Source organism: Mercenaria mercenaria, chromosome 9 (genome assembly GCF_021730395.1).
Source record: "Mercenaria mercenaria strain notata chromosome 9, MADL_Memer_1, whole genome shotgun sequence".
Taxonomy (NCBI): domain Eukaryota; kingdom Metazoa; phylum Mollusca; class Bivalvia; order Venerida; family Veneridae; genus Mercenaria; species Mercenaria mercenaria.
The window spans coordinates 70,304,440-70,331,160 of record NC_069369.1 but is presented as its reverse complement, the minus strand read 5'-3'; the positions used below and the strand labels follow the sequence as shown (position 1 = coordinate 70,331,160).

At 33.6% G+C, this 26,721-nt stretch overlaps 1 protein-coding gene across 1 annotated transcript in view; it reads left to right on the top strand.

The window, feature by feature from the left end:
* The window catches only part of LOC123547404 (nucleolysin TIAR-like), a 164,406-nt gene that overhangs the window by 82,811 nt on the left and 54,874 nt on the right, over window positions 1-26,721 (top strand). The window contains exon 6 of the mRNA XM_053550641.1: window positions 26,466-26,523. Within this exon, the coding sequence (XP_053406616.1) occupies window positions 26,466-26,523 (58 nt within the window). The remainder of the gene's footprint in view (window positions 1-26,465; window positions 26,524-26,721) is intronic.

Sequence of the window (26,721 nt, the reverse complement as noted above, 5' to 3'; positions counted from 1 at the left end):
CATGAAATTTGGTCAGAATGATAGCCTTGATGAAATTAAGGTCAAGTTTGAATATGGATCATCTGGAGTCAAAAACTAGGCCGCTAGAACAAATCAGAGAAAAACGTTTTATATGCGATAGGGACTGTATTTTTCAATTGAGGTTGATGAAATTTAGTCAGAATGATTGCCTTGATCAAATCTAGGTCAAATTCATATGTAGGTCATCTTGGCTCAAAAACTAGGTCACTAGGTCAAATTGAAGAAAACACTTGTTTACATGACCACATTTTTGGTCCAATCTTAATGAAAATTGGTCAGAATATTTGTTTCCATGAAATCACTAGGTCAAACATGTTTACACTGTTATGGTGTGTTTCTCAGGTGAGCGACCAAGGTCCATCTTGGCCCTCTTGTTTATTTGATTTGCTTGTGATCAATTTGTGAAAACAGAAAGATTTCTATAATCAAGAAGGCTCTATCTAAGATTATAATGCAGTTTTTTAAGACCAGTTTTAAATGCATCGTAAGTTCTTGGTTAATTTCGAATTGAATTTTACAGATTTTCTCAGAAATGTTTTTCTTTTAGTTACAGCTAGTAAGAGGAAAATAATTTGTCTGGCCTAAAAAGTTTTCCATGATATTTATCCAGTGGAAATATGTTCAATCTAGTGGACAGTTACAATAACTTATTACATGGCATCTGTGAAACAGGAAATAGAATAACATTTTGTTTGATTTATTTCTAATAAAATTCTCGAAAAAACGATACCAGAAAAAAAAGTAATGTTAATAATAGATGTCCAAAGTCGGAAATGTATTAATAAACAGAGCTCACCTGTAGTCCCACAAAGTAATTTGAAATGTAATCTTAAGTTAATGAGAGGTCACAGAAAGTGACTGAGTTATATCTGTCTGTAAAAGGAGAAAAGGAGAAAAAAAAAATTGTATATTTTTCAAAGAAAATGCTTACTTTTTGTTTTGCTTTCTCTTTGACTTTTTCGCAAGATTACTGTTAGCTTAATGAAAGTATTGCCTATGTTTATCAACATATAGTGACATGCAGTTAGAAAGAAAAGTATTTCATTGTCATTCGAATTTCATGAATAGATAAATGTACCCATTTAATCTCCTACTAGAACAGACATGCTAGTTTTGTCCTCTAGTCCATCCTTTTCCTTGTTTTTTTTTCTGAAAATCTCATTTCAGTTAATGAAAATTTCCTATCACTTTAATGAAGAAATAAACAGTTTTATTGCATTTGGAGGTTCACAGCGTTTTCATTACACTTAATTCTGTTAGAGAAAATGAACAAGAAAGTTCCATGAAATAATAGAATGAATAAGAATGTTCATGATATATGATAAATTCATGAAATATAAAATAAAAAATGTTTCATAAATTTAAATTAAGAACATACGTCACTCATGAGAAGGTAACTGATTGACTTAAGAAGGATATTCACTTTTGGCTAAGGTGAGTTCATGAAATACATGATAGATGTATCAGTGCAGATATCGTGAATATGTATGTGGATCTTGCAATCAAGGATATAATAAAGATGCATGACAGGTTGCTATTTCACTATATATCATCTGGACTAGGAAGTCCAGTCCAAACATTTTCAACAGATTAAATTAAATTATATAAAATAGTCACAATGTCCGTTAGGATCGCAGGTTTGTTAATAACGATTATTATTCAATTGTTAGTTGACTGCACTACATAGGGATGTTTTATAATTGTCAAACAATAGAATTCAAAGATGCCGCTTTAAAAGTTAACTTGATACTGTTGCTGATGATCGCATAACTATGTGTAAATTATTTAAACCAATGACAAACAGTGATTCGTGACGGGAATGCAGATTTATGATTATTGATCATCTGGATCAATAATTAAAAAAAAAAATACACACACACAAAAGCAGCATTATATTGAAGCTGATGCATTACCCTATATACACCAGCGTTTGCGCCTCTGGTTATTGTGCCTTGCGTTATCTATCCAGAGAACTGGTATTTTCATATTCCATATTGAACACAAAGTCCCTTGGTATTAGGCGCAGACAGACTAAATATTTATTGTCAGTGTATGTGAAATAATGGCCTGCATTTTATTCTTCATCATGTTTTTATCATTTTTCTGCCAAAATAAATGCTTTGTTTTGAATTATACATACAGTTTTATTTTCCCCAGTAGCCAATAATGTGTATTGTTGATACAGTTTTGCGTACATCTTTAAGTAGAAATTTTGCCTCTCTTGGAAATTTTCTCTCTCTCTTTTTTGTTTCTTCTTAATGAAATATTATTCATTTGAACTTTTCAAGCATGAACTATTGTAATTTTAGGGTTTGTTTAAAGGTTTCTTATTTATGTGGAATATTGGAAGGGTGTTCTTTTTTTCATTTCTGTTTGTAATTTATCACTTTTAAAGTACAAGTAGAAGATGTAGAGTATTTAAATTTAAAAAAAAGACTAGGTAAGGAGAAAATTACAGTATTTAAAGTGAAGAAATGAAAATTACTATATTTAAAGTGAAGAAATGTTAAAATTTAAGTCTAAGGAAATTTTGGGTCATTTTAAGATTGTCTTCCATTTTCTGAAACATCATTAGATCATGATCATGGCCAGCTATACCTATAATTGTACCAAGATTCAATATTTCAACATTTAAAAGTCAATAATTTTCCCTTAACTAGTGTATTGAGGATGTTCTCAAATTCAAGACATTAAACCTGAGCTTTCCATGCTGCACCAATGGTATTTAATGAGGCTGAATGATCTTCTAGTGAGAAACGAGAGTACTATATTAGGTCACGCAATCTTGCACGTTATTGTCACAATAATTGAACATTCGGCTCCTGACTCTATTGAGTAGGCTGTGAGTAGCCAATTCCATTTTGTTGATTTTCTTGGAAGTTGCCATGGGTAACCATGACTGGGGGTATTTCGGTTATAGTCCTGCTTTGAGGATTAATTATACTATTAACATTTTACTGTATTAAAATATTTAGTTAAATACTGGCCGTTAAGGTCTTTGTGATTTATTTATAATAAATTTCTATCTTGTATCATTACAAGGGATGGGTATTATCAAAAATGTTGTATCATAGTATTTTAATGATAATGCAACACCATATCGCAATACATATTGTAATTTATTATAATCTGAAAAGCGATGTTTCAAATGAACACAAAAGTACAGCTGTGCATATTTCCATTTTGTCTTTTTGCTATTCTAGCACAATCCTGAGATCACAAAATATCTGATGAGGAAAATATACAACAAGCCCATCAGCAAAGCTTCAGTGAGAAGTACATACATTTAGAAATAAGGGTCACTGATTAATTCATCTGCAGTATTAATTGACGGCTTGCTCCATATTGTCTGTTTTTAGAATTCTTTAAAAGTACTGTGTTTTACGTCAGCAAAAAACACTGTAAATACACATTCACAGGGACAAGATTGGACCATTGGCAGGAGTGTTAAGAATAGCCATTATGTTTTATGTTTTGAAATTTTTGTACCATGATACCTTTCTTTTTTACAGTCAGATTCACAATATTTGGGTATATTGATTGGTAACGCAGCACGCCCCTACCTACTATACTGGAATTTTTCTGTAAATTGTGACGGCCTTGGATTGTGTTATTTTCTCAAAGCTAAACCCATAAATTGACTTTCCCCTGAGTCAAATAATTATGAATTAGTGAAATAGGGCAATAAAGTATGCCAGTATTTAGAGGAATCTAATACCGTGTTCAGACTACGCTTTTAATCCTACATTAATTTGGGTTTATCTTTTAAACTCGTTTGCGTCCACTGTATGTGGTGTAAAACATGAATTATGTAAAGGTCAAGTGGTTTCTGTAATATAGCATTAACTACCTCGGGAGGTGGTTTTAATACTATATTAAAAAGTAATACTACATTATTAGGTCTCCCCCAGGAAACATATTGTTTTTGCCCTGTCCGTCCGTACGTCACACTTCATTTCCGAGCAATAACTGGAGAACCATTTGACCTAGAACCTTCAAACTTCATAGGGTTGTAGGGCTGCTAGAGTAGACGACCCTATTGTTTTTGGGGTCACTCCGTCAAAGGTCAAGGTCACAGGGGCCTGAACATTGAAAACCATTTCCGATCAATAACTAGAGAACCACTTGACCCAGAAAGTTGAAACTTCATAGGATGATTGATCATGAAGAGTAGATGACCCCTATTGATTTTGGGGTCACTCCGTCAAAGGTCAAGGTCACAGGGGCCTGAACATTGAAAACCATTTCCGATCAATAACTAGAGAACCACTTGACCAAGAATGTTGAAACTTCATAGGATGATTGGTCATGAAGAGTAGATGACCCCTACTGATTTTGGGGTCACTCCATCAAAGGTCAAGGTCACGGGCCTGAACATGGAAAACCATTTCCGATCAATAACTAGAGAACCACTTAACCCAGAATGTTGAAACTTCATAGGATGATTGTACATGCAAAGTAGATGACCCCTATCGATTTTGGGGTCACTCTATTAAAGGTCAAGGTCACAGGGGCCTGAACATTGAAAACCATTTTTCGGTCAGTAACTTAAGAACCACTTGACCCAGAATGTTGACACTTCATAAGATGATTGGTCATGTAGAGTAGATGACCCTTAACGATTTTGGGGTCACTCTGTGAAAGGTCAAGGTCACAGGGGCCTGAACATCGAAAACCATTTCCGGTCAGTAACTTGAGAACCACTTGACCCAGAATGATGAAACTTCATAGGATGATTGGTCATGCAGAGTAGATGACCCCTAATGATTTTAGGGTCACTCTGTTAAAGGTCAAGGCCACAGGGGCCAGAACATGGAAAAACATTTCCAATCAATAACTTGAGAGCCTCTCGACCCAGAATGTTGAAACTTCATAGGATGATTGTTCATGCAGAGTAAATGACCCCTATTGTTTTTGGGGTCACTCCGTTAAAGGTCAAAGTCACAGAGGCCTGAACATGGATAACCAGTTCCGATCAATAACTTGAGAACCACGTGACCCAGAATGTTGAAACTTTATAGGATGATTGAACATGCAGAGTAGATGACCCCTATTGATTTTGGGTCAGTCTATTAAAGGTCAAGGTCACAGTGGCCTGTTCATGTAAAATCATTTTTTGGAAATAACTTGAGAACCACTTGACCTACAATGTTGAAACTTAATAGGATGATTGGACATGCAGAGTAGATGACCCCTATTTATTTTGAGGTCACTTGATCAAAGGTCAAGGTCACAGGAGCCTGAACAGTGACTTGAGAACCACTAGGCCAAGAGTGTTGAAATTTAGCGGGATGACTGGACATGCCAAGTAGATGATCCCTATTGCAGCCAACCATCAGTGTCTCTTTGACTTTCGCTCCTGACCCCTATTGACTTCTTGCCTATAGGACTTTGCATTGGGGGAGACATGCGCTTATTTACAAAAGCATTTTCTAGTTATACAAGTGTGAACGCAAATGTGAGTTATAACTGGTTTTACAATCCCAAATCCCCAGATCTTACCTTTTGGCTGAAGAATACCATGTGTTTCTCTTTTGTATCAAACAACTGATGCTATGGCTGGCAAAAGTGATTGAAGTGTTGATGAAGCAAAAACATTAAATTGCAATATGGAGTCATGCTGATGCTCAAAATGGACTATAGATGGAATGAACAGAAATTTTTAGATGAACACAGAAGTTAAAACATTAATGTCTCCTTCTTGTTTCTGTCAACCCCCTTCTTTGTAACCTTTTTTGCTTATTGCAAAATATTTGTTTACTTCCAACATTGCATGTATATATTTAAACCACATTTTCTTTGCTTAGTGTGGAGCAAACTAGATTATATTTTGATGGGTTTTAAATGTCAAATACTAATTAAAGTCAATTAGTGCCAGATAAAAATAAAACCGATCTGCTAGTGTGAACACGGTATTAATATTACATCATTTCAAAAGACTTTATATATCTATATATATATATAGTTTTGTTTAAGAGAAAAGCAGGAGACTGGTTCTCTGCAGTCTAAAAGAGAAAAAAAATTATAGTCATTTTTTGAGAAGTAATGAAGTGGGTGCTTCTGGCTTTGACAAAGTTGGAAGTTGTAAAGGACACTGTCCAGTATAATGTGAAATCTTTAAACATTTGTTGGAGACTTATTTTTGTCTTCTTGGTTCAAACATATAATTTTCCCATTTCATTTTATGTGCAGATGAAATCCAGAAATTTATATTCCTATGAAAAAGCCATTCTTGCCAAAAAACACAAAATTTCATGCCCACCAAATTAAATGATTCTACACTAGATTCTAGCAGCTCCTGCATTATGGTACTTGTTTTACATCACACTTCTGGAAAGCTATATCAAATTTGCTATTTTTGTGTTTGCTTGAAAAAATTGATTTCTGTCTAATTTTCTCATTTTACTTTGCTTATATTGACTTTAAGAATGACTTTATAGATACATTTTTGTATAAAAAGTAAAATTTTGTAAGCTGATATGCCTTTAACTTACAACATTTACAGTTGTTTATAACACAAGTATAGGACCATACATTGTTAATGAGAATTTTGATTAAAGGCAAAATCCTGTTACACTTGATAGAAATAATTAACATGATTAACCATCAATTTTCAGCACAGTACATTTATTTTGCCCTACAGAGATGACATGGTTTTTCGATGAATAAATCAATCGTTCAGGTGTTTCTATAACTGGAGACTATGTAACAACTGTTTGTTATGGCTTTGTTTTATAATGTGTATGTTTTCTATTGTTTTGTGTACTGGTAGATAACAGATTCTTGGTAACATATGGTTTGCATTCATGTGCATTGTCAAAATTGTGACGACTGCAGAAAATTTGTCACAGCTGCTGTTTGGTCCACCGAATCTGTAACAGTTTTTTCTCGTCTCGCAAAATTTCATATTTATTGTGCATGATCCAGGTTCAGTCTAAATGTCTGCTTGGTGGTTAGTGAGATCTTTATGTATTTTCAAGAGACCTTTAATGATATGCCATTTCAATTTGTATGGACTAACATTTTTATTATGTCTCCCACCACACGGTGGTGTGGAAGACATATTGATTTACTCCTGTCTGTGTTGTGTGTCTGTCACAGATCTTGTCCTCACTCCCAAGTTGAATATTTCTCATCCGATCTTCACCAAACTTGAACAAAATGTGTTTGCCAATAATTCCTCGGCCAAGTTCTATAACTACCCATATTGGCCCAGGCACTAAAATTTAAGTCTTGTGAATTATGGCCCTTGAATTAATGATCGGAAGTTCGGAACCACTCATCCAAACCACTTTGAATCACTATAGGAGCCACTTGCCCAAACCACTTTGAATCACTATAGGAACCACTCGCCCAAACCACTTTGAATCAATAAATGATTAGGCAGTTGAGACATGCGCTTTTCTCAAAAGCAGCTCTAGTTTTTTAATGAAATTTACAATAATAAAAATGTCAGAATTGTTTGATAATAAATAAAAAACAGTCAAAATATTTTGAAATTTTAAAAGAGTTCTTTTGACCATTTTTGAAATTATTTAAAATGAAAAGAATGGTATTTCTAATATTTAAAGAGAAAACAAGGAAAAGCGCTACTACTGGCATTGTAGAACAAACAGTAGACGTTGTAAGGAAACATTTTTCAGCTCGACTATTTGAAGAATAGTCTAGCTATTCTACTCACCCTGGCGTCGGCGTCGGCGCACACCTTGGTTAAGTTTTTGCATGCAAGTACATACAGCCATCAATTAAAGGCATATAGCTTTGAAACTTATTTTTTCTTTTTCTAAGTCAATTACCAACCTCTCTGGGTCAAGTCCCATAACTCTGACATGTATTTTGAGCAAATTATGCCCCCTTTTGGACTTAGAAAATTTTGGTTAAAGTTTTACATGCAAGTTACTATCTATAAAACTAGTTGATAGCAGCAAGTCCCATAACTGATATGCATTTTGGTCAAATTATGCCCCCTTTTGAACTTAAAACTCTTGTGATATTTAACCTTTTTGGGTAATATTTTCCTGCTTCTGGGACAATATTTCGAATAGTCGAGCTTGGCTGTCTTACGGACAGCTCTTGTTTACTGTAATACTGCAATTTATGCAAGCTGTTAGACTCATTAAAGTCTCTAATAGGAGAAAAATGATGTAATTTCAGATTCGATATAATTGTGTAACATGTTGGAATTGAACAGTAATTTTGCTTTAAGAAAATATCCATGTATACCTAAAACTTACAACAGTTTCTCTTAATCGATAAATTTCTATATAGCTAAAATTATTACAATGCCATACAAAAAGAAGAAAGAAATGAGCCGTGCCATGGGAAAACCAACATAGTGGCATCCGCGCAGTCTGGTCAGGATCCATGCTGTTCGCTTTCAAAGCCTATAGCAATTAGAGAAACCATTAGCGAACAGCATGGATCCTGACCAGACTGCGCTGATGGGCAGGCTGGTCTGGATCCATGCTGGTCGCAAAGCCACTATGTTTGTTTTCCCATGGAACGGCTCAAATTCCTATTGCTTCTAGTTTAAAAATGTGAAACATTGTTACCTAACAAGTACCAGCCATTTATGTTTGTGAATGCTTTAAAGTTTTTTTTTGTAAGTTAAGGTCAAGCAGTGGTTTGAATCCAACACATTAAGCCCAATAGGCCTAGCACAAGTTATGAGTTTGATCCTTGGGAGAGGTAATATGTTTGACGATTCAACAGATGACAGAATATCAAGAATTATTACTCCTATACCTTAAGTTTCATGTGGGAAAGTTGTCAGTAATTTGCAGAGAACTTGGTGCAGAATCCAGACTAATTATTACTGGTTACGTTAAATAAACAGACTGGTGTTAGACTATTATTCAGTGGTGTTAAAGTTTTGGTCAACTGATGGATTTGTTTAAAATTGTTACAAATAAACATTTACACTTGTGTTCACTGAGTGCTTATATATATCCTATAGCCTGCTAGCGGCAACTGATTTTGCCATTGCGACCAATGCAGACCAAGATCATGGTCTGCACTGTTCGCTATTCAGTTAGTAAATTTTCAATGAACACCCCTTTGAATCATTAAGTGGTACAGCCCAAACAGAATGATGGACCAGTCCATGTTAGAAATTTAGGAGGCTAAAGGTTAGAACATATTAGATTTTCACTAATTTGATTTTACTGTCCTGGTTGCCATACCAAGATAGGGTTATTATAGCGTAAGTATATATTTCATAAATATTCTTTGCCTAAATAATGATTTGAATATAACATCTAATGTATCATAAATACCAAAAGTTTACATTAACAATAATATATTTAGCCAGAATTCATAATAAAAGTATTATTACCTCCCTTTACCTATTTTAGTTTCAACAACCTGGACATATTAAATGAGTTTGGAAGTCAGTTTTAAAACTGAAGAGATGTAAAACTAGAAATGATGTTGAAATCAAAAGAAATAGCCGACTTTTTGAATACTTTCACGTAATTTCAAAATTTCAGCATAAATTTTTAATTGGAATCTAACTCCACGTAATGGGTCTTTAAAGTCAGTCTAACAAAATACCCTGTATATTAAGAAAAATCAGAAAATGTTGAATAAAAGTGACCTTAAAATCCATATGATATATGACAAAGCCTTTGCATTTTTACGCCAGATCCTATCAAACAATTGTATGATTAAAGTATTTCTATGAATTACATATTATAGCAAGCCCAATAGTTATGTGCGTTATGAAGCTAGCATTTGTTTGCTTCATTTATTATCATATTATGGTGTCAAGAAAAATGAGTTAAAGGCATCTAGCAGGACAATTTTCCGTCATTTACACACCATCTCAGAAGCATTTAGTGTTGAATTGAGTGGAAATCAATACATAATCGCTTCGTAATGGCTATCATACACCAAATATTAATGCCGCCTGTCTGCGGTAATGGCCCAAGAAGAAAGTGAATGTCGGGGAATAGCAAATACTTGGACGTGATAAGTGTGTGCAGTACTGTTGAAAAGTAGGGCACTTTTGCCGTTGTTTCTTGCATTCGGCTGAAGGTCTCAAATTTCCAGTTATAATGACAAAATGATACCAGCTTTTTATATTATGATTGATATTCAGAAAATTGTAAATTGAGAAAATGTGGTTTAGACAAGCAAAAGAATTAAGTTATAACAGATGCTTTGAATGCAAGTATATAATACTTAAGGGCATACCAGTTTTATATTTGCCTGTTGTAATTCCCTACGAAAGCTAGGTCTGTTTAAGGCTTGCATGTTCATTTTGTCTAAAAAATTAGACTATGTAAACTTGTATTAAAAAAAATTAGACTATGTAAACTTGTACAAGTTTTTGAAAGTTTAATGTGTTTCTAGTCAACATACATACAACAAATATTTTCTCCTTTCCCTTCTTTGGTCTTTCCCCTTGCCCTACTTCCCTCCACAGCTTGTTCTGCTCTGAGCATTGCTCACCACCTCTCCTCACATTTTGCTTTCCTTTTAATTTGTTCTCTGTTTACAGATGGTGTTCTTCTTATTAACCTGATGACATCTGTTGGCATTTGGTTTTAATTACTATTCTTCAGTTTAATTTTAAAACTTTTATTGGCAGCTCAAAATGTAAAGTAGCAATAGAGTAGAAATGAAATGAATTCTGACTTCTAAAAAGGTTTACAAAATATAATACATATTTTGCTTTCCATATTTGTACAGAAAATTTCATGTAGCAGCTTTTTTCATAGGGTTTACAGTAACTGTCTTAATCATTAACTTTGAATACATGAGGAAATTAGCAGGAATGTCAGCTAATTGAGGATAAAACTATTCATAGTGTGGTACGATGGCAATGATTTCTGCTCAAATTCTGCTCGCAATATTCACAAATAGCCAATAATATCACTGTAGAAAGGTCTAATTAGTAATAAGTTGTATTGTCTTCTTTTGGATATGTGAAGTTTTTTGTACAGTCAGAAAAACATAATTTTGATTGTGCGGAACCATTTCTATTGAGGAGAAATTGTAGACTTATCCTCTATAGTTCATTGATTGACATGTCTGTCCCATGTCCTCTATTGAAAACGTCACTATTGTTGCAGACTGAACAACATGAAAAACAGCTTATAACCACAGTTTATAAAGCTGACTCAGTTGCCAAGTTTGCTACCTTTTTGTTGGTCAATTGCAAGATTGTGCCCAGAAACCGCCAATCATATACATTTGTCTCGAAATCCACTTTGATAATCAGCAGAAGTCTCCAATTTATGCTTAGTTGATTTGGGGTCAAAAATTTCTGTAAACCTTTAAGAGTTGAACTGTAAATTAAACTGACTGAGCGATCAGTGCGAAATTATTGTATTTTTAGATAGATAAAGACTAAGATACAATAGTTTTGGCACTGAGACCAACAGTTCTTTTCCATAGTTTTAATAGTACAGTAAATGAAATAGAAGTTTCACAGAATACCGTGTCTTCTACATGGGAATTAGTGCTGCAGATAGGCTCTTGTAGACACCAGCATACATGTTGTACTGAATTGTAACAAAATTTGATTAAAAAAAAAAAACAAGAAAAATGTCAAAAGATTGAATAGCCTGTGACTTGAGGAAAATTAAAACAAAAAATATGGATAATTAGAAGGTGGCAATGAGGCACAAGCCAGCATTATTGATGTGTTAACCCATCTTAATGTTAGTCATCCCAGAGAGTTCAAAACATGGTCTTTAAAACAGTGCCAGGATGAAAGATGAAAAAGAAAAAAAATATGGCCAGCAGCAAAAATTATTGACTTCTAGTTAAAATAGATTGAGGAAAATGTTGATACGCAGTGGACAGATAATTTATATTGTTGATGGCATTTTAATGAGAGGTTGCCACCTGTTGCTTGGGGTGGTTAATGCAGATAATTTCCTTATTAGGTCGTGACCCTGTCTCACCTTCTGTTACATATTGGTTGAGCTGTGTAAGGTGCACCATATTGTATGTATCTTAAAAAGAACAGAAAATTATCTAGGATTCTGTGGCAGAAGTGCATAAATTAAATGTTATATTCGCTTCACAAAATATTGTAACTTCAGAACTTTTCTCGAAATGCTGGTTTCTTATGTGTACATGGTCTATAACAACATTGACAATTATTGGTCAGTTACAGACTGTTAGTTTAAACAATATTTTTTTTTTTTTTTTTTTTAAAGCAACATACACATAACATGTACAACAAATTTTTACATGTCAAATACATGGATTGGAAAACAAGCTGATAGCTTATGTAAATTCCTTTTACAGACCGTTAAGAAACCAATGTTAATAATGACACATCACATCGGTCTAAAATACCTACCGAAGACATTTTGAATGGATTAGACATAATGTATAGGCATACCCAGAAAAGGGCTTGTGCAAAACCGATATTTTTCATTTGTCCTAATTTGTATGTACTTTATTATAACAAATATATCTCGTAACAACAGCATGAAACAATAAGAACCGTATAAAATAAGGATGAAAAAAAAAATCATTGTTTTGCCCTGAGGACACAAGGATATTGAGGTTAAATCGGCACTTTGTCTGATGTTACGGACAGCCTTACTAAACATGGAAGAAATAGATCACTCAATGTCTTACCAAACAGCTGTCTCCCTTAATTAGCTACAAATTTATGAGACAATATTTTATGTTGAAAGCTGTATCTTTTCGGCACAACATGGGCTAAGCATTAATAAATGATGCACTCTGGTGGCAGAGAAAACTAGCTTGCAGTGCTGTATGACATGCAATACTGGCTGGTGATGTTGCATGAAGTTTGCTTTAAAATGACAGGAAATTAAGCAACATGCTGTGCTGTCTTGGCAAAGAAATTCAGATTGTTGCAAAAATACAAAGTTACTTTATTGTTGTGTTTAGTTACAATTTTCACTATAAATTATATATTTTTGCTGTATAACTATTCAAGGGTAGGATGTGCATTGTGCACTTTACAACGGGTATGGATAATGTTATCTCTATTATAGCTTTGATAACAAGCTCAAAGACTGCTTTTAGGTATAGTGTAGAAATCAAGGAAAGTTTTCATGTATAGCTGGTCAGTCCACCTTGGCTCTTTATGGTAACGCAGAGTAATGCATTGCTCTTGTAATGTAGAGACTCGATGAATGCATTACAACGGCAGTTAATGGACACAGCAAAAGAACTACTTAATATAGCGTGTGTTGATCAAGTCTTGGCTAGAAATCATGAGAATGTATATATAATGATGGCCTGAGATTTCTTCTTCATTTATTTTGTTACACATACTAACAGTAAGATAGACAACCTATTCATTTGAAGGAATATTAGACAAAAACCACTCTAGCTTAGAAATAATTCTTGATTTTCCATGGTAATAGAATTTTTACACGTATGCTCTGTGCTAGAATATTTTGGCCAGACAAGACTGTTTTGGATACAAAATCTGTAAGCCAGTCTAGCAGTTGAGCATGAAAGAAGGCCACAAAAACGAAGTAAAGATGAACGTGCTGCAATAAATTGTATAATGCTGTTTACAACGAAACCGTGTGATCTAACATTGTCCTGTCATCCCCAGTAATCAGAAGTTAAAAAATCTATTTTTACGATTATTTTGTATACCGCACATCTTTCAATTTACTATGTAGCATTAAGCTTTTTGTCCACCGAAATGTGATTAATAGTCAAAACAGATTAATTCATTGTTGTGAAAAGGCAATTTTTGAAAGGGCAATTATTGAAAAAATATTAAAACGTTTCACATTCAACAGACCTTGAAAAATATTAAATATATTAATGGGGGTCTCATCACTTTCGAATCAATAATACGAGACAAACAAGCAAATGTCGAGAGAAAGTTTTCATCGGAAATAATAGGGAACAAGCCAGTACTTAAATATTGACACTACCAGTAATGCCCATAGTCGTTTGAGACAAGCATCTTGATAGTGCCAGTGACCGTTACGAATGCAATCGGAAACCAATGAAATTAATTGAAAATTATATTTATTTAATGTAAATAGGCAGAATCATCGGAAGAATTGTCTCGTAAATTTTTTTTACAGACGAGTCATTTTCATCATTTGTTAAAAAAAGCTTTAGGTAACAATTGTTTGGTAGGACTGACAGTATTGGGTTGACAGCTAAATGGAGGTAGAGGTTTATTGACTAAGAGAGGAAGCTGTGCTGGGATGAACAAACTGTTGCCACTGTACGGCTGCCACCATTATTGATGATGTGCGAATTGTATCTTCTAGCTTCAATACAATAGCTTTGTTTCAAGCTTTAGTTGTTAACAGTATAACTGGGTATACCAGTATTGGAGAAGGGGAAAAGGCGAAAAACACTACAATTGGATTGGTTTTCATATTGGTCTAAGGAGCAGTGTAGCGAAAGACGATCAGTGAAAACTTGCTCATTGCTAACGTGGAGAGAAAAGTGCATCCATTGACAATAATTGGCAGGAATTCTCCTAACCAAGATAATTGGAAAATTTTATTTACCCAAGATTACGAAATAGATCGGCAGCCCCAGTGATAGAAGAATGTCTACCGATTAAATAACAAAGAAATAAAAAGGGAAGTGAGCACCTAGAGAGAATTGGATTTGTACCTTGTCGTGGCATCAGTAACAGCTATATGTTAGACTACTCCATGTCAACTGGGGGTTTATATCCAGCTCCGGCACCCGTCGAGAGGATACCGACCGGATTTATAAATCCGGTCAGCACAGACCCCGTCGTTAACGGTAACTCTTATGTGTGCCTCGTGCCATTCTTTAATCGTCTGGTGCAGAATTCTGGACTAATACAAGGCACAACTGGAGTGTTACCTGGAAACGGATTTATTCAAAATACTAGTCTTACAGGGAGCTATACTCCTATTATAATGGAAACAACGCAAACACCCGCTCTGGTAAGATTGAATTTCGTAATTAATTAATGTACTTCCGATATCTTTTATTCAAGTACAATAGAATATGTTTTTTTTATTTTATTTATACATGCTTTAAATATAGTCGATCTACTTGTTGCGACAAAGAAATATGGCTACTTTATTTGATATACAATTAGTATAAAAGTCAAAGTGATAATATAGCAGAAGTTTCTTTTAATTAATTTGAAGGCTCCAAATCAGTTAAATGCCACATAGATTGATTCACTTGGTCCTCACCCGTAGGATATTATTCCATGTAACGATAACCAGATTGTCATGTTTAAATTAATTAAAACATGCCTCTTCTACGTATGTCATTTCTTACTTAAACGCTGTGATAAATGAGGAAGTTTCAGTGAAAAACCAATTTAAATAAACAAAATAAGCAGTAATTTTCAGACAAACCAATTTGATGAATATGTCTTCTTGTAATTGAGTATATTATGATGGGGGGGGGGGGGTGAGGAATCATAACATAGGAGATAATCACACCTTTTTTTCCTTACATAAGCTGATTAAACAAACAAAAAAATGTTCCCCACCCTTCCTAAATTAATAATTATGACGAAAAATTTCATTATGGATAGTTTTCAGTATCTTCTTTCTGTGTTGTTTTAGAAGTGTATAGATTTTGCAAAGATTTATATAAACTGAGACGGTGGCTTTGTAAATTTTGTCATTTTTCTGAGAAATTAATTTATATTTTTCAGTTAATTCAGATGAAAACACCTGAATCTTTTCATGAACTGAAAGAGTAGTCAACACAATGATAATACTGTTACAGCAGTTCGAATTTAGCTAGAAAATGAGATTTTTCTATTAAAAAAAATTCAAACTCTGACCAGGTTGTAGTGAGATTGCATGTTTTATATTACAAAGTGTAATTAACTTTTTATGTCACCTGCGGAAAATGTCGATCAGTGATAGTTTGTATTGACAAAGCAGTGTATAGATTACGCTTCAATATATGTTCTCATTAATACATTTTACATAGATTTTGAACAGGAATCAAACCACAGTTTAAGACATAAATAAAGTATTAAGGGAGCCCCAAAGATTGCTTCAACTATATGAAACCATTCTTCAACATATCTTATGTGTCTACATCTCTGCAGCAGCTTTCATATGAAGAAGTCATCCAGCAATCTTGCAGAAGGTTGGCGGGATTATGCTCGGACATAGCTTTAAATTGCACTCTTCACATGCATCAAGACTTGAAAGCAGTCTTTATCATCATCTTGCATAATAAATGTGACATAAAACCATAAGCGAAGGTTCAATGTGCACTTAATTTTGATTTAGTTGTATGTAATATTGCTAATGTATTTGTTAAAATTTTTCTCTTGAAATGTGGCTCAGTCACACCTTGTGAAGACACTTTAGAGGAACTTTGTATAGAGGAAAAGGAATGCAGGCATATAGCTGTGATTCCCCTAGAGTATGAGCTCCTCTCGTCTCTGTGTATTTCAAAGCTCAGTTTATCTTTTGATATAATAGAGGATGAAAGAACAACCTTCCCACCGAGATGGAACTTTAATTTATTAATTTAGAGATTTTACTAATGGGGAATGGGTGATATATGATCATTAATGTAAACATGACTCTGAGGGGACTTACAAATCTTGTGTAACGCTGCATTTATGCCCTCAAGTTGGTAATACATCTTGAACTTAGTGGCCGTTTGATATTTCTCTTACTGTAAAAGCTTGGTTTCATTATATTACTCATTAATTTAGATATGTTATTCGTTTTGTTGATCTTTCCTGATGCCTTTTTGTTTGAGAAAAATTTCAGTAATATTTAAAACCTGTAGCAGACGTCACTTCTACACTGTCATTTTGAATTTTCTGTATTAAAATAAGTAAAGAACTGGTAGTGACTCTTCCATATCATTACCTGACTTTTTATATAAATTTCTTGACCATGTTTGTGCTATTGATAGATGTGTAGTATAACACTAAATTAAGCTGGGTTGAAGTCAAAACTTGAAGGAAAGAAATATGAAAATTCATTTCTTAGTCAAAACTGTTGCCCTTGGTCCTTCCAACAATTCTTCAGACTATTGATAGGCAAGTCATGATAAACAGTGCTAGATCCTCTTAGACTATTAGATTATACAAGTTTAACTGGTATGACTACACGTAACAGTAACAGTAACAGTTTTGAAAGAAGCTTAGTCCCATGTGGATTGGAGACTTTTTGTGTATGTAAAAAACTGGAACCACTGTCTTACTCTTGCATGATCATATGAGGCGATTAATAATGTCTTAACACTTTGTTTTGATGTGTCCCTGATTCAAGCAGTATTCCATACCTCAGTGAAATGTACATTTGTAACAAAAATGTTTAATATTATATTGTTTCATGCCATATAAACTGTTCTGTTTTGGTGTGCTTTGACTTTATTGCACATGCCAGTCACTTTGAAAGTGTCCCTGACTTCATCATAAAACACAGTTCATAAAGGTTGACAGTTACCTCAACTGAACAAATCGAATAATTTTGTGACTAGACTATATCACTTTAACTAGTGACACTTTGTAGCCTTGACTTAACTGTACAAAACAGTTTCACAAAAAATGATTTTGATTACTGACCTTGACTTTACAAGTTACAGATATATTGTGACATTGATTTTTCTGTACATAACAACAATGCCTTTCATTGATTTTTCCATACATAATGCCTTTCATTGATTTTTCTGTACATAATAACAGTGCCTTTCATTGATTTTTCCATACATAACAATGCCTTTCATTGATTTTTCTGTACATAATAACAATGCCTTTCATTGATTTTTCCATACATAACAATGCCTTTCATTGATTTTTCTGTACATAACAACAATGCCTTTCATTGATTTTTCCGCACATAACAACAATGCCTTTCATTGATTTTTCTGTACATAACAACAATGCCTTTCATTGATTTTTCTGTACATAACAACAATGCCTTTCATTGATTTTTCCATACATAACAAAGCCTTTCATTGATTTTTCTGTACATAATAACAATGCCTTTCATTGATATTTCTGTACATAATAACAATGCCTTTCATTGATTTTTCTGTACATAACAACAATGCCTTTCATTGATTTTTCTGTACATAACAACAATGCCTTTCATTGATTTTTCTGTATTCTGTACATAACAACAATGCCTTTCATTGATTTTTCTGTACATAACAACAATGCCTTTCATTGATTTTTCTGTACATAACAACAATGCCTTTCATTGATTTTTCTGTACATAACAACAATGCCTTTCATTGATTTTTCCATACATAACAACAGTGCCTTTCATTGATTTTTCCGCACATAACAACAATGCCTTTCAATTATTTTTTCGCACATAACAACAATGCCTTTCATTGATTTTTCTGTACATAACAACAATGCTTTTCATTGATTTTTCCATACATAACAATGCCTTTCATTGATTTTTCCGTACATAACAACAATGCCTTTTCCATACATAACAACAATGCCTTTCATTGATTTTTCCGTACATAACAACAATGCCTTTCATTGATTTTTAGCTCATCTGATTTTTTGAAAAAAAATGATGAGTTATTGTCATCACTTGAGCGGTTGTCGGCGTCGGCGTCTGCGTCGGCGTTGCCTGGTTAAGTTTTATGTTTAGTTCACCTTTTCTCCTAAACTATCAAAGCTATTGCTTTGAAACTTGGAATACTTGTTCACCATCATAAGCTGACCCTGTATAGCAAGAAACATAACTCCATCTTGCTTTTTGCAAGATTTATGGCCCCTTTTGTACTTAGAAAATATCAGATTTCTTGGTTAAGTTTTATGTTTAGGTCAGCTTTTATCCTAAACTATCAAAGCTATTGCTTTAAAACTTGCAACACTTGTTCACCATCATAAGTTGACCCTGTACAGCAAGAAACATAACTCCATACTGCTTTTTGCAAGATTTATGGCCCCTTTTGGACTTAGAAAATATCAGATTTCTTGGTTAAGTTTTATGTTTAGGTCAACTTTTTCTCTTAAACTATCAAAGCTATTGCTTTGAAACTTGCAACACTTGTTCACCATCATAAGCTGACCCTGTACAGCAAGCAACATAACTCCATCCTGCTTTTTGCAATAATTATTGCCCTTTTTGGACTTAGAAAATAATTTTCTTGGTTGAGTATTATGTTTAAGTCAACTTTTCTCATAAACTATCAAAGCTATTGCTTTAAAACTTGCAACAGTTTTTCACCATCATAAGTGGACACTGAACATCAAGAAACATAACTCTAACCTGCTTTTTGCAAGAATGATGGCCCTTTTTAGACTTAGAAAATCATGGGTAGGACAATATTTCTATTACACAAAAAAAATCAGATGAGCGTCAGCACCCGCAAGGCGGTGCTCTTGTTCCATTCATAACTACAGTGCCTTTCATTGATTTTTCCGTACATAACAACAGTGCCTTTCAAATTCAACAAAGCTTGTGATGAAAGCTTGAAGCTTACTGGAGCCACACTTGAGTCCGTTCCTGGAAAAACTAGTACTGGTGTAATATGATAAGTTGGTCGCGACCCTAGAGGGGCTTATGAGCCCTGGGTTAAGTTGCTGACACCTTAAACACTAGACCACAGCTTGCCTTGCATTTGACCTTGACCTATGAAAATAGCTGTTGAAGCAGCTCTTTTTCATTATGATGCTGGCCAATTGAAGTTTCTGTGGCAAATGCTTGTGATGAGAGATTGGATATTTAATCTTTACAGGATTAAAATATGATTAATGCATATTTGTGTAGATTTCATTGTAGATTACAAAATACCAGTAACATTCGTATAGATTGTACCCATGTCTTATTTATGCTGATTAAAGATGGATGAAAAAGACAAGATCAATTATTGAATTTGTCTTACCTTAGTAGTTCCATAATATGTAGAACCATTAGTTAGCCATCTTGTAACAGATTTATTAATAATTCTCCTATATTTAAGAAATAATTTATAGCAAAAGAGTGTTTTAACACTATTTATGCATGATGGGCGGTTATATGTCGGGCATAATTATTTCACGAGGGTGCAGCCCAAGTGAAATTATCTGTACGACGTATTACCGCCAGAGTGTATAAATGGTGTTAAAACACGGTTTTGCTATAAATTATTTCGATTCTAATATGCCCTTAATCTAAAACAGTAGATAAAATATAGTAGCACTCTTCCTTGGTCGCCACAAAAACATTGAGGTCACCGCACGTTAACGTGACGTCATTGTAGCGTAAGAGAGTTTTATAACAGAGAAAAGCATATTAGAGTGTTACATGACTTCGGATATAAATAGCTGGTCCATATAGGTTGTGCTATATCACTGGACTGTATTCAACACAGTCATGAAAATAAATCTCTGAAAATTTAATTTCTGACGTCATGTAATAAAACACTTATTGAATGGCTTGCTGGTCAGTAGTGAAAATTATTAACCCTCAGTCCTTTGTATCTTGGGCAATAGTTTTAACTATTAACTGGCTAGCCATCTAATATGTGTAAACTTCGAAATCATTCATGGTAATAGCCACCTGGGACTACTTTTTATGAATTTTGTGAAATCTTAAAATTTTCATTCACTTATGTTCAAAAACTGAAACCCACAATTTCATACGCCGACAAAAAAGTGGTTTTAACTAAAACCATTGAAATTTTATGCCCTTAAAATGAAATGATTCCACAGTATTCGGAAAGCATCTTAAGATGATGTTGACAACTATTCCTCATTGACTATCAGTAGAGTATTAAAATCAGGAGACTGAGGGACAGAAACATGTTGATAGGGACACCAGAATAATCCTGATGAATAACAAATAAGAAGAAAAGTGGATTTGGTTGCTTTTAACAAACAGACAAATATTTGATGCACTTTGTGGTCAATAATGGAGCAACGGCTTTTAGCACTTTTAATCTTTGTTTTAAGTCGCTTTGGTACAAAATCTTGTGGTCTCAGATCTCCACGGTGATGAAATATCGATGGAATTTAACATGCATCACCACGCATTTTCATGGGTCTATGGAATAGTTTCTTGATTGATTTCACTCTCGTATGCTTTAAGCTGTTGCGCCGTCCATAGTAATAGTTAGTCTGAAAGTAAATCACCGGAAAAAAAACGTTAATGTTTAGATGATTTACATGGCACAATATTTAGACGTGAATGTGCGAAAAAGTGGAAAAGGTTCCAAGAGTCTGGCTAGGGAGTTAGGACTGTCGTTAAACCTTTCACTGGTACACTGTTTCGACAGAAAAACCAACAGAAATAACTGAAGAGTGATGAATAATTAACGTGTTGATTGTTAACAGTATTGTTTGTAGGTTTCAGGACACAAAATGGCTCTTCAGTTGATTATCTGTGGCACCAGGCGCAGTTTTTTCATGGTGTTGTTAGCCCAAAGCCAAAACCTAGAGGAGATAAAAAAGACTGCTTTGTTTGGGAAGTGAGAAAATAGAAATCCATTGAGAATTGAATCGTGTGTTAAACATTGTTACAGACTTCCTTATAATATATTATATCTTATTGAATGTCAAAAATTAAAATAATTGCTGGAGGACATGCAAGTGAAACATTTTCACTGTGCTGCTGCCATTGTGTTTAATTATACACTTTTATCCCATGAAGACTGATATATGATTGATCTAGTTTACCTGTCATTTTCAGTTTATTTCAAAGATATTAATTTTCATAATCGTAGAAAAAAAAAATTTAAGATGTCTTTCAGTCAGCTTTGTGTTTGTGCTGTTTGTGTAATTTGTAAGCTACACCACATTGTTTGTGTAATTTTTAAGCCATACCATATTGTGTAATTTTTTAGTGATACCACATTGTTTGTGTAATTTTTAAGCCATACCACATTGTTTGTGTAATTTTTTAGTGATACCTCATCTTGTCAGATTACAGCTTCGAAAGAGGTTTTTTTTAGTTAATGAAAGAATATTACTGCCGTAGTCATTAGTGTGGGACTATCTCATGAAAAATCCTTTAACATTAGGCTACAAATAATAATGAACGCCACAAGGCTGCGCTGGAAATGAAATAAATAAGTGCTAAACTTTTCAGTAAAAGCATAATTATTTAGTTACACCATTCACATTGTTTCCACCTCTTAAGATGCCTCACTAAAATTTGCAATCCACGATTATGTCAGTATTTTGAAAATTTTCTTTCCATAAGTTGGCAAAGAAAATGGCTTTTAATGCAGTTTAAGATCAGAAAATAAGCATCTAAAATGGCAAAATCATATAGTTTGTTCCATATCACTCACTGAACAATGATGAATAGCATACCGAAATGCGTTAAAGTTCCGACTTAAATAATGAATTTAAAAAAAAAGACAATCAACTAATGCAATGTGTGTGGAGGTATTATTCCTCAGATTGACTGGGTTTTAGCATGCAAATATGCTATTAATTTGTATAAGAACTGCGCATAGCGTAAAAACAGGAGGGTAGAATATGAATGGAAATTGCTTCATTTATGTAAATCTTTGCAAGTGTCTGCATTTAATATTAGCGCTAAGATGCTGTAATCAAGGCGAAATAGCAGTTTCGTTTATTGATTGATCAGAAATCTTAATCTGAAACAGGAAATTTTGTTAGTCGCCCATAAAATCCTAATGAAAATGATTTATTGAAGTGAATTATTTGTTGACTTCTTGGATGTGTTCTCGCAGTTTACTAGGCGTTTTATTGTTACACGGCGCTCTATTCTGTTAGTAGACTTCTATTAAAAAGCTATAGTTTATCTGATGTTGCATATCCGTGTCATGCTATCCTCTTTATTATACCTGTATTAAATATTGATGTGATCTCGTGACCAAAGCATGTTTGCAGGTGAATTTTTTGATTGAGCGGCGATAAAAATGCTGTTTTATCACCAGAGGCGTAGATTACGACTGTTCTGCATGAAATGTTCAGCCTATGGCTTCTAATATGGCTCTGTAATGGTCGAAAGAATTTTTCTATTACATGAATGTAAGTTAGAGAATTTGAGCCGATGCTCTATGGTACATACAGGACTGGTGGTAGACCATGAGAGATAGAGTGACGCTGTATTTTGGGTGTTTTTGGCGATTTAAATTTGCAAACTATACACAACTGTTCCAAAGTAATGAAGCATTGCTTGGTAATATTCGTGGCTTCTTAATTTTCCAAGTAATGCTGGTTGATTGGTAGTAATAGTTAAATTTTGGAGGTAGTACTCGTTAATATTTTATGGTATGACCGTTTTAGAATCCCACATTCTACAAAAATTTGTCAAAAACAGAACTTACAACAGGTTTTGTTTTTATTTTGGCATTGGATAAGGGATAAAGTGAAACCCGAATACCTGATGTGACACTTGAAACTTAAACCGCCTCAGTCGTGGATGTAGATAATTCTACATGTAACACAGACAATGCAAATAAATCTCCTAGATATACTATATTGTAATATGTATTGTTTTTGTCATGCATTACTTGTGTTTTCCCATTAAATGGGTGATTCTCCCAAATGTGAGTTGTAAACTTTTGTATGGGATAGTCTATCTATCTTACAGTCTTCATTCTCAATGAGGCACGTCACTTGCTAACTTGCATTTCTCTTGGTGCAGTGTTAAAAAATAATAGCGCACTAGTAATTTGTTATAAACCGATTCTGACCCAATTTTCACCATGATAAAATCAATATTTGATTGAATATTTAAAAAACTAAACTTTCTTCCAAATGATGTTGTACACTTGCAAAATGGCAATCCCATGCCTTAGGTAAACTTCAGGTTATTGGAATGTCACATGAGATGTCAATAACTGTTCCAGGTGGCATGGGTTACAAAATTCTGTAATGTACAGAATTGTTCCTAGTTATAGTAAAGCATTTAATGATGAAATATAAAAAAAAACGTGATACTTTGAAATAATTTAATTTCGTGGGCAAGAAATTTCGTGGTTTTGATGAAAACATCTTATTTCTTGTGGCTATGAATTCATGGATTTCAACTTTTAAACATGAAATGAATAGGAAGTTACATTTTTGTTGGGATGAAGTTTCGTGGATTGACTTAACCACGAAATTGAACATGATTGATTCTGCCTTTGCGACCAGTGCACAGTTGTGCAGGCTGATCATGATCAGCACTGTTTGGTATGCACCCCTTTTAACAAGTAATTACTGTCCAAATTGAAAGATGGAAAAGTTCATTATAGAAATTTAGCTGGAAATTAGTCTCCCATGAATAGTAATAATTTCACAGTAACAAATGAGACAAGATACAGAAAGACTGTTATTGCTCTTCTACTTTATTGATCGGATTTTTAATTACATATACTAACCAGTCAAAATCATAAAACATCTTGATTGGAACACCAGCTGGGCTATGATGCTATTTGCAGCATGTTGCTTGAAACTAATGAATGTTGAAAGGATAGATTATTCTAGTTGTTGTTTTATTTTTTTCCATCAAAAAGTTACCATTGTTGCTCCTTTTCAGACTTTTTATCTTACATTGAACATTTTACTTGTTGTTTTGAAAACTGGCTTAACTTTTTGAATAAGTACATTTTGTTGTTTTTTGTTTTAACACAGTCATGTTGTTTTGAATATTTGAATTTTGAATATTTGTTTTGACCAATTTTACATTAATTTTGTTTCTGAAAGTTTACATGCTGTTTTGATCATTTGTATTTTGTTTTAAACATTTACATGATAGGTATTGCACAGTAAACTAAAAAGCTAGTGATTGTTTATTCACATACTGCTTAAAAATAAAAATGCCATAATACTGTGTGGTACTTGCACATTTTGAATATTTATGTATCATTTTGATCGAACATTTGCATTTTGTTAGTCAGCTTAAAGCCTTCTTTGCAGCTTTGTCACATAAAAATCTAAGACAAAGTTTCTAAGCTTAACCTTTAGCCTGCTGGCGGCAAGTGATAATCTGCCTTTGTGACCAGTGCAGACAAAGATAAGCCTGCACGTCTGTGCAGGCTGATCATGGTCTGTACTGTTCACTATTCAGTCAATAAATTTTCATTGAACACCTCTTCAAATAATAAATGGTACAGACCAGACTGAATGATGGACATGTCCATTGTAGAAATTTAGCAGGCTAAAGGGTAAACAAGCTGAAGGAATTTTATTTAAAATTAGTTATACAGCAGTAGACAATAATAGCTATATATAGCTATTAACCAGCATAGCTAGTAAGCTTTGTGCTTTTCGTTGACCATCCTTAAAGTAGCTATGTTTTTCCTTTACAAAATTTAGACATATACCTCGTATAATGACTGGAAATAATGCGCATGAGTAGTATTCCTTTGTGTGTTTCTTGGCACCAATTTCTTCTGTAACAGATGTCTTTAAAAACATTTTCCTTTTCCGTGTAAACATGATTATTGTCGGTCTGGAGAAAAACTTTAATCAAAGTTCGCCCCCAGCCTCAGAACAATTACCTTTCACAGCCAGTCTTTTTAGAATTCTGACACTAGACAGCTATAGGCTCTCTTTTGCATCTCTTCTTTGAAAATAACGAAGTTGATACCATAAGTTATTAAGTATCGTTTACATTGATATTATCTTATGTAGTAAGTATTATTTTATTTTTCTCAAGAAGGTATCTGAATATGAACTAAACAAAAAACATAGAAGACATAAAACATTTGCCAGACCAATTTTCTCCACGATGTCATCATTAAATATTTCTCCAGAAAATGGCTGTATTATAGGCGCTCTTCTCAGGCTCGATTGCTATTTATGATATTTTCTGTCAAAGTGATTCTTTACAATTCTATAGTTTTAATACATCTAGCCTGATTTTATTGGTTTCTTGTGGCTTCCATTTCTGTTAGATGGTAGATGTCTGTGTTTTATCATGCTACTCATCTATGTAATGATGCATTTACCATTCCGAACACTGTATGTAAAGAAACCAGTTTATGTAAATTTTCAGATATCCACCTAGTTGAGCTGCAATATATATCTTGTATGCAAAATAAAACATTTTGGAAACTTGAACTGGTATTTACCAGCCATTTAGCCCTATCCTTCCTGCTAGACTGAAAAAAAGAATTTTACATCAAAGATCTGTAGTCCACATAAAGTGGTTGAATGTCTTTAAAATACTGAAATCAGAAAAAAAATGAAAATTAGTTTTCTGATACTCAAATTTGAATATTGTTCAGTTTTCCTGTTACCTGAATTTTAACATAGTTCAGTTTTCCGATATCTGAATTTGAAAGTTGTTCAGTTTTTGATACTTTAAACTTTGTAGAGTCAGAATGCATGTGTGTTTAGAAACGGAACTTGTGATATATAGTAATATATATATGTGTAATTGTATTTAAATTTCTTATTTTTCAGTGTTATTCGATTTCCTGCCATTGTTTATGAAATATTGTTAGCATGTGTAGATTTGAATTGTATTATGAACTTTGAAAACAAAATGTATCATGAGGCTTGCAAAAAATTGTTTGAAAAATATTTCTGTTTGCTTTAATATTTGACCTTGAACCCTTGATGAAAACAATCTATTTACATTTTTCAGGAGATGAAAGTAAACTGGGCCACATCACCTAGCAACCAACCAAAACAAGACACAAGCAGTGAGTATTACGTTGTTGTTGTTGTTGTTAATGATGATGTAGTTGATTTTGATGATGTAGATTTTGAAGATGATGATTTGCAGTGCTGGCTGATACTATTAAGTAGTCTACTTTATTGACTTTATAATGATGATATGGCAAATGTCTCTTAATACGTCAAGAAAAACCAAGATATCATTTTGTAATCAAATGCCAGTC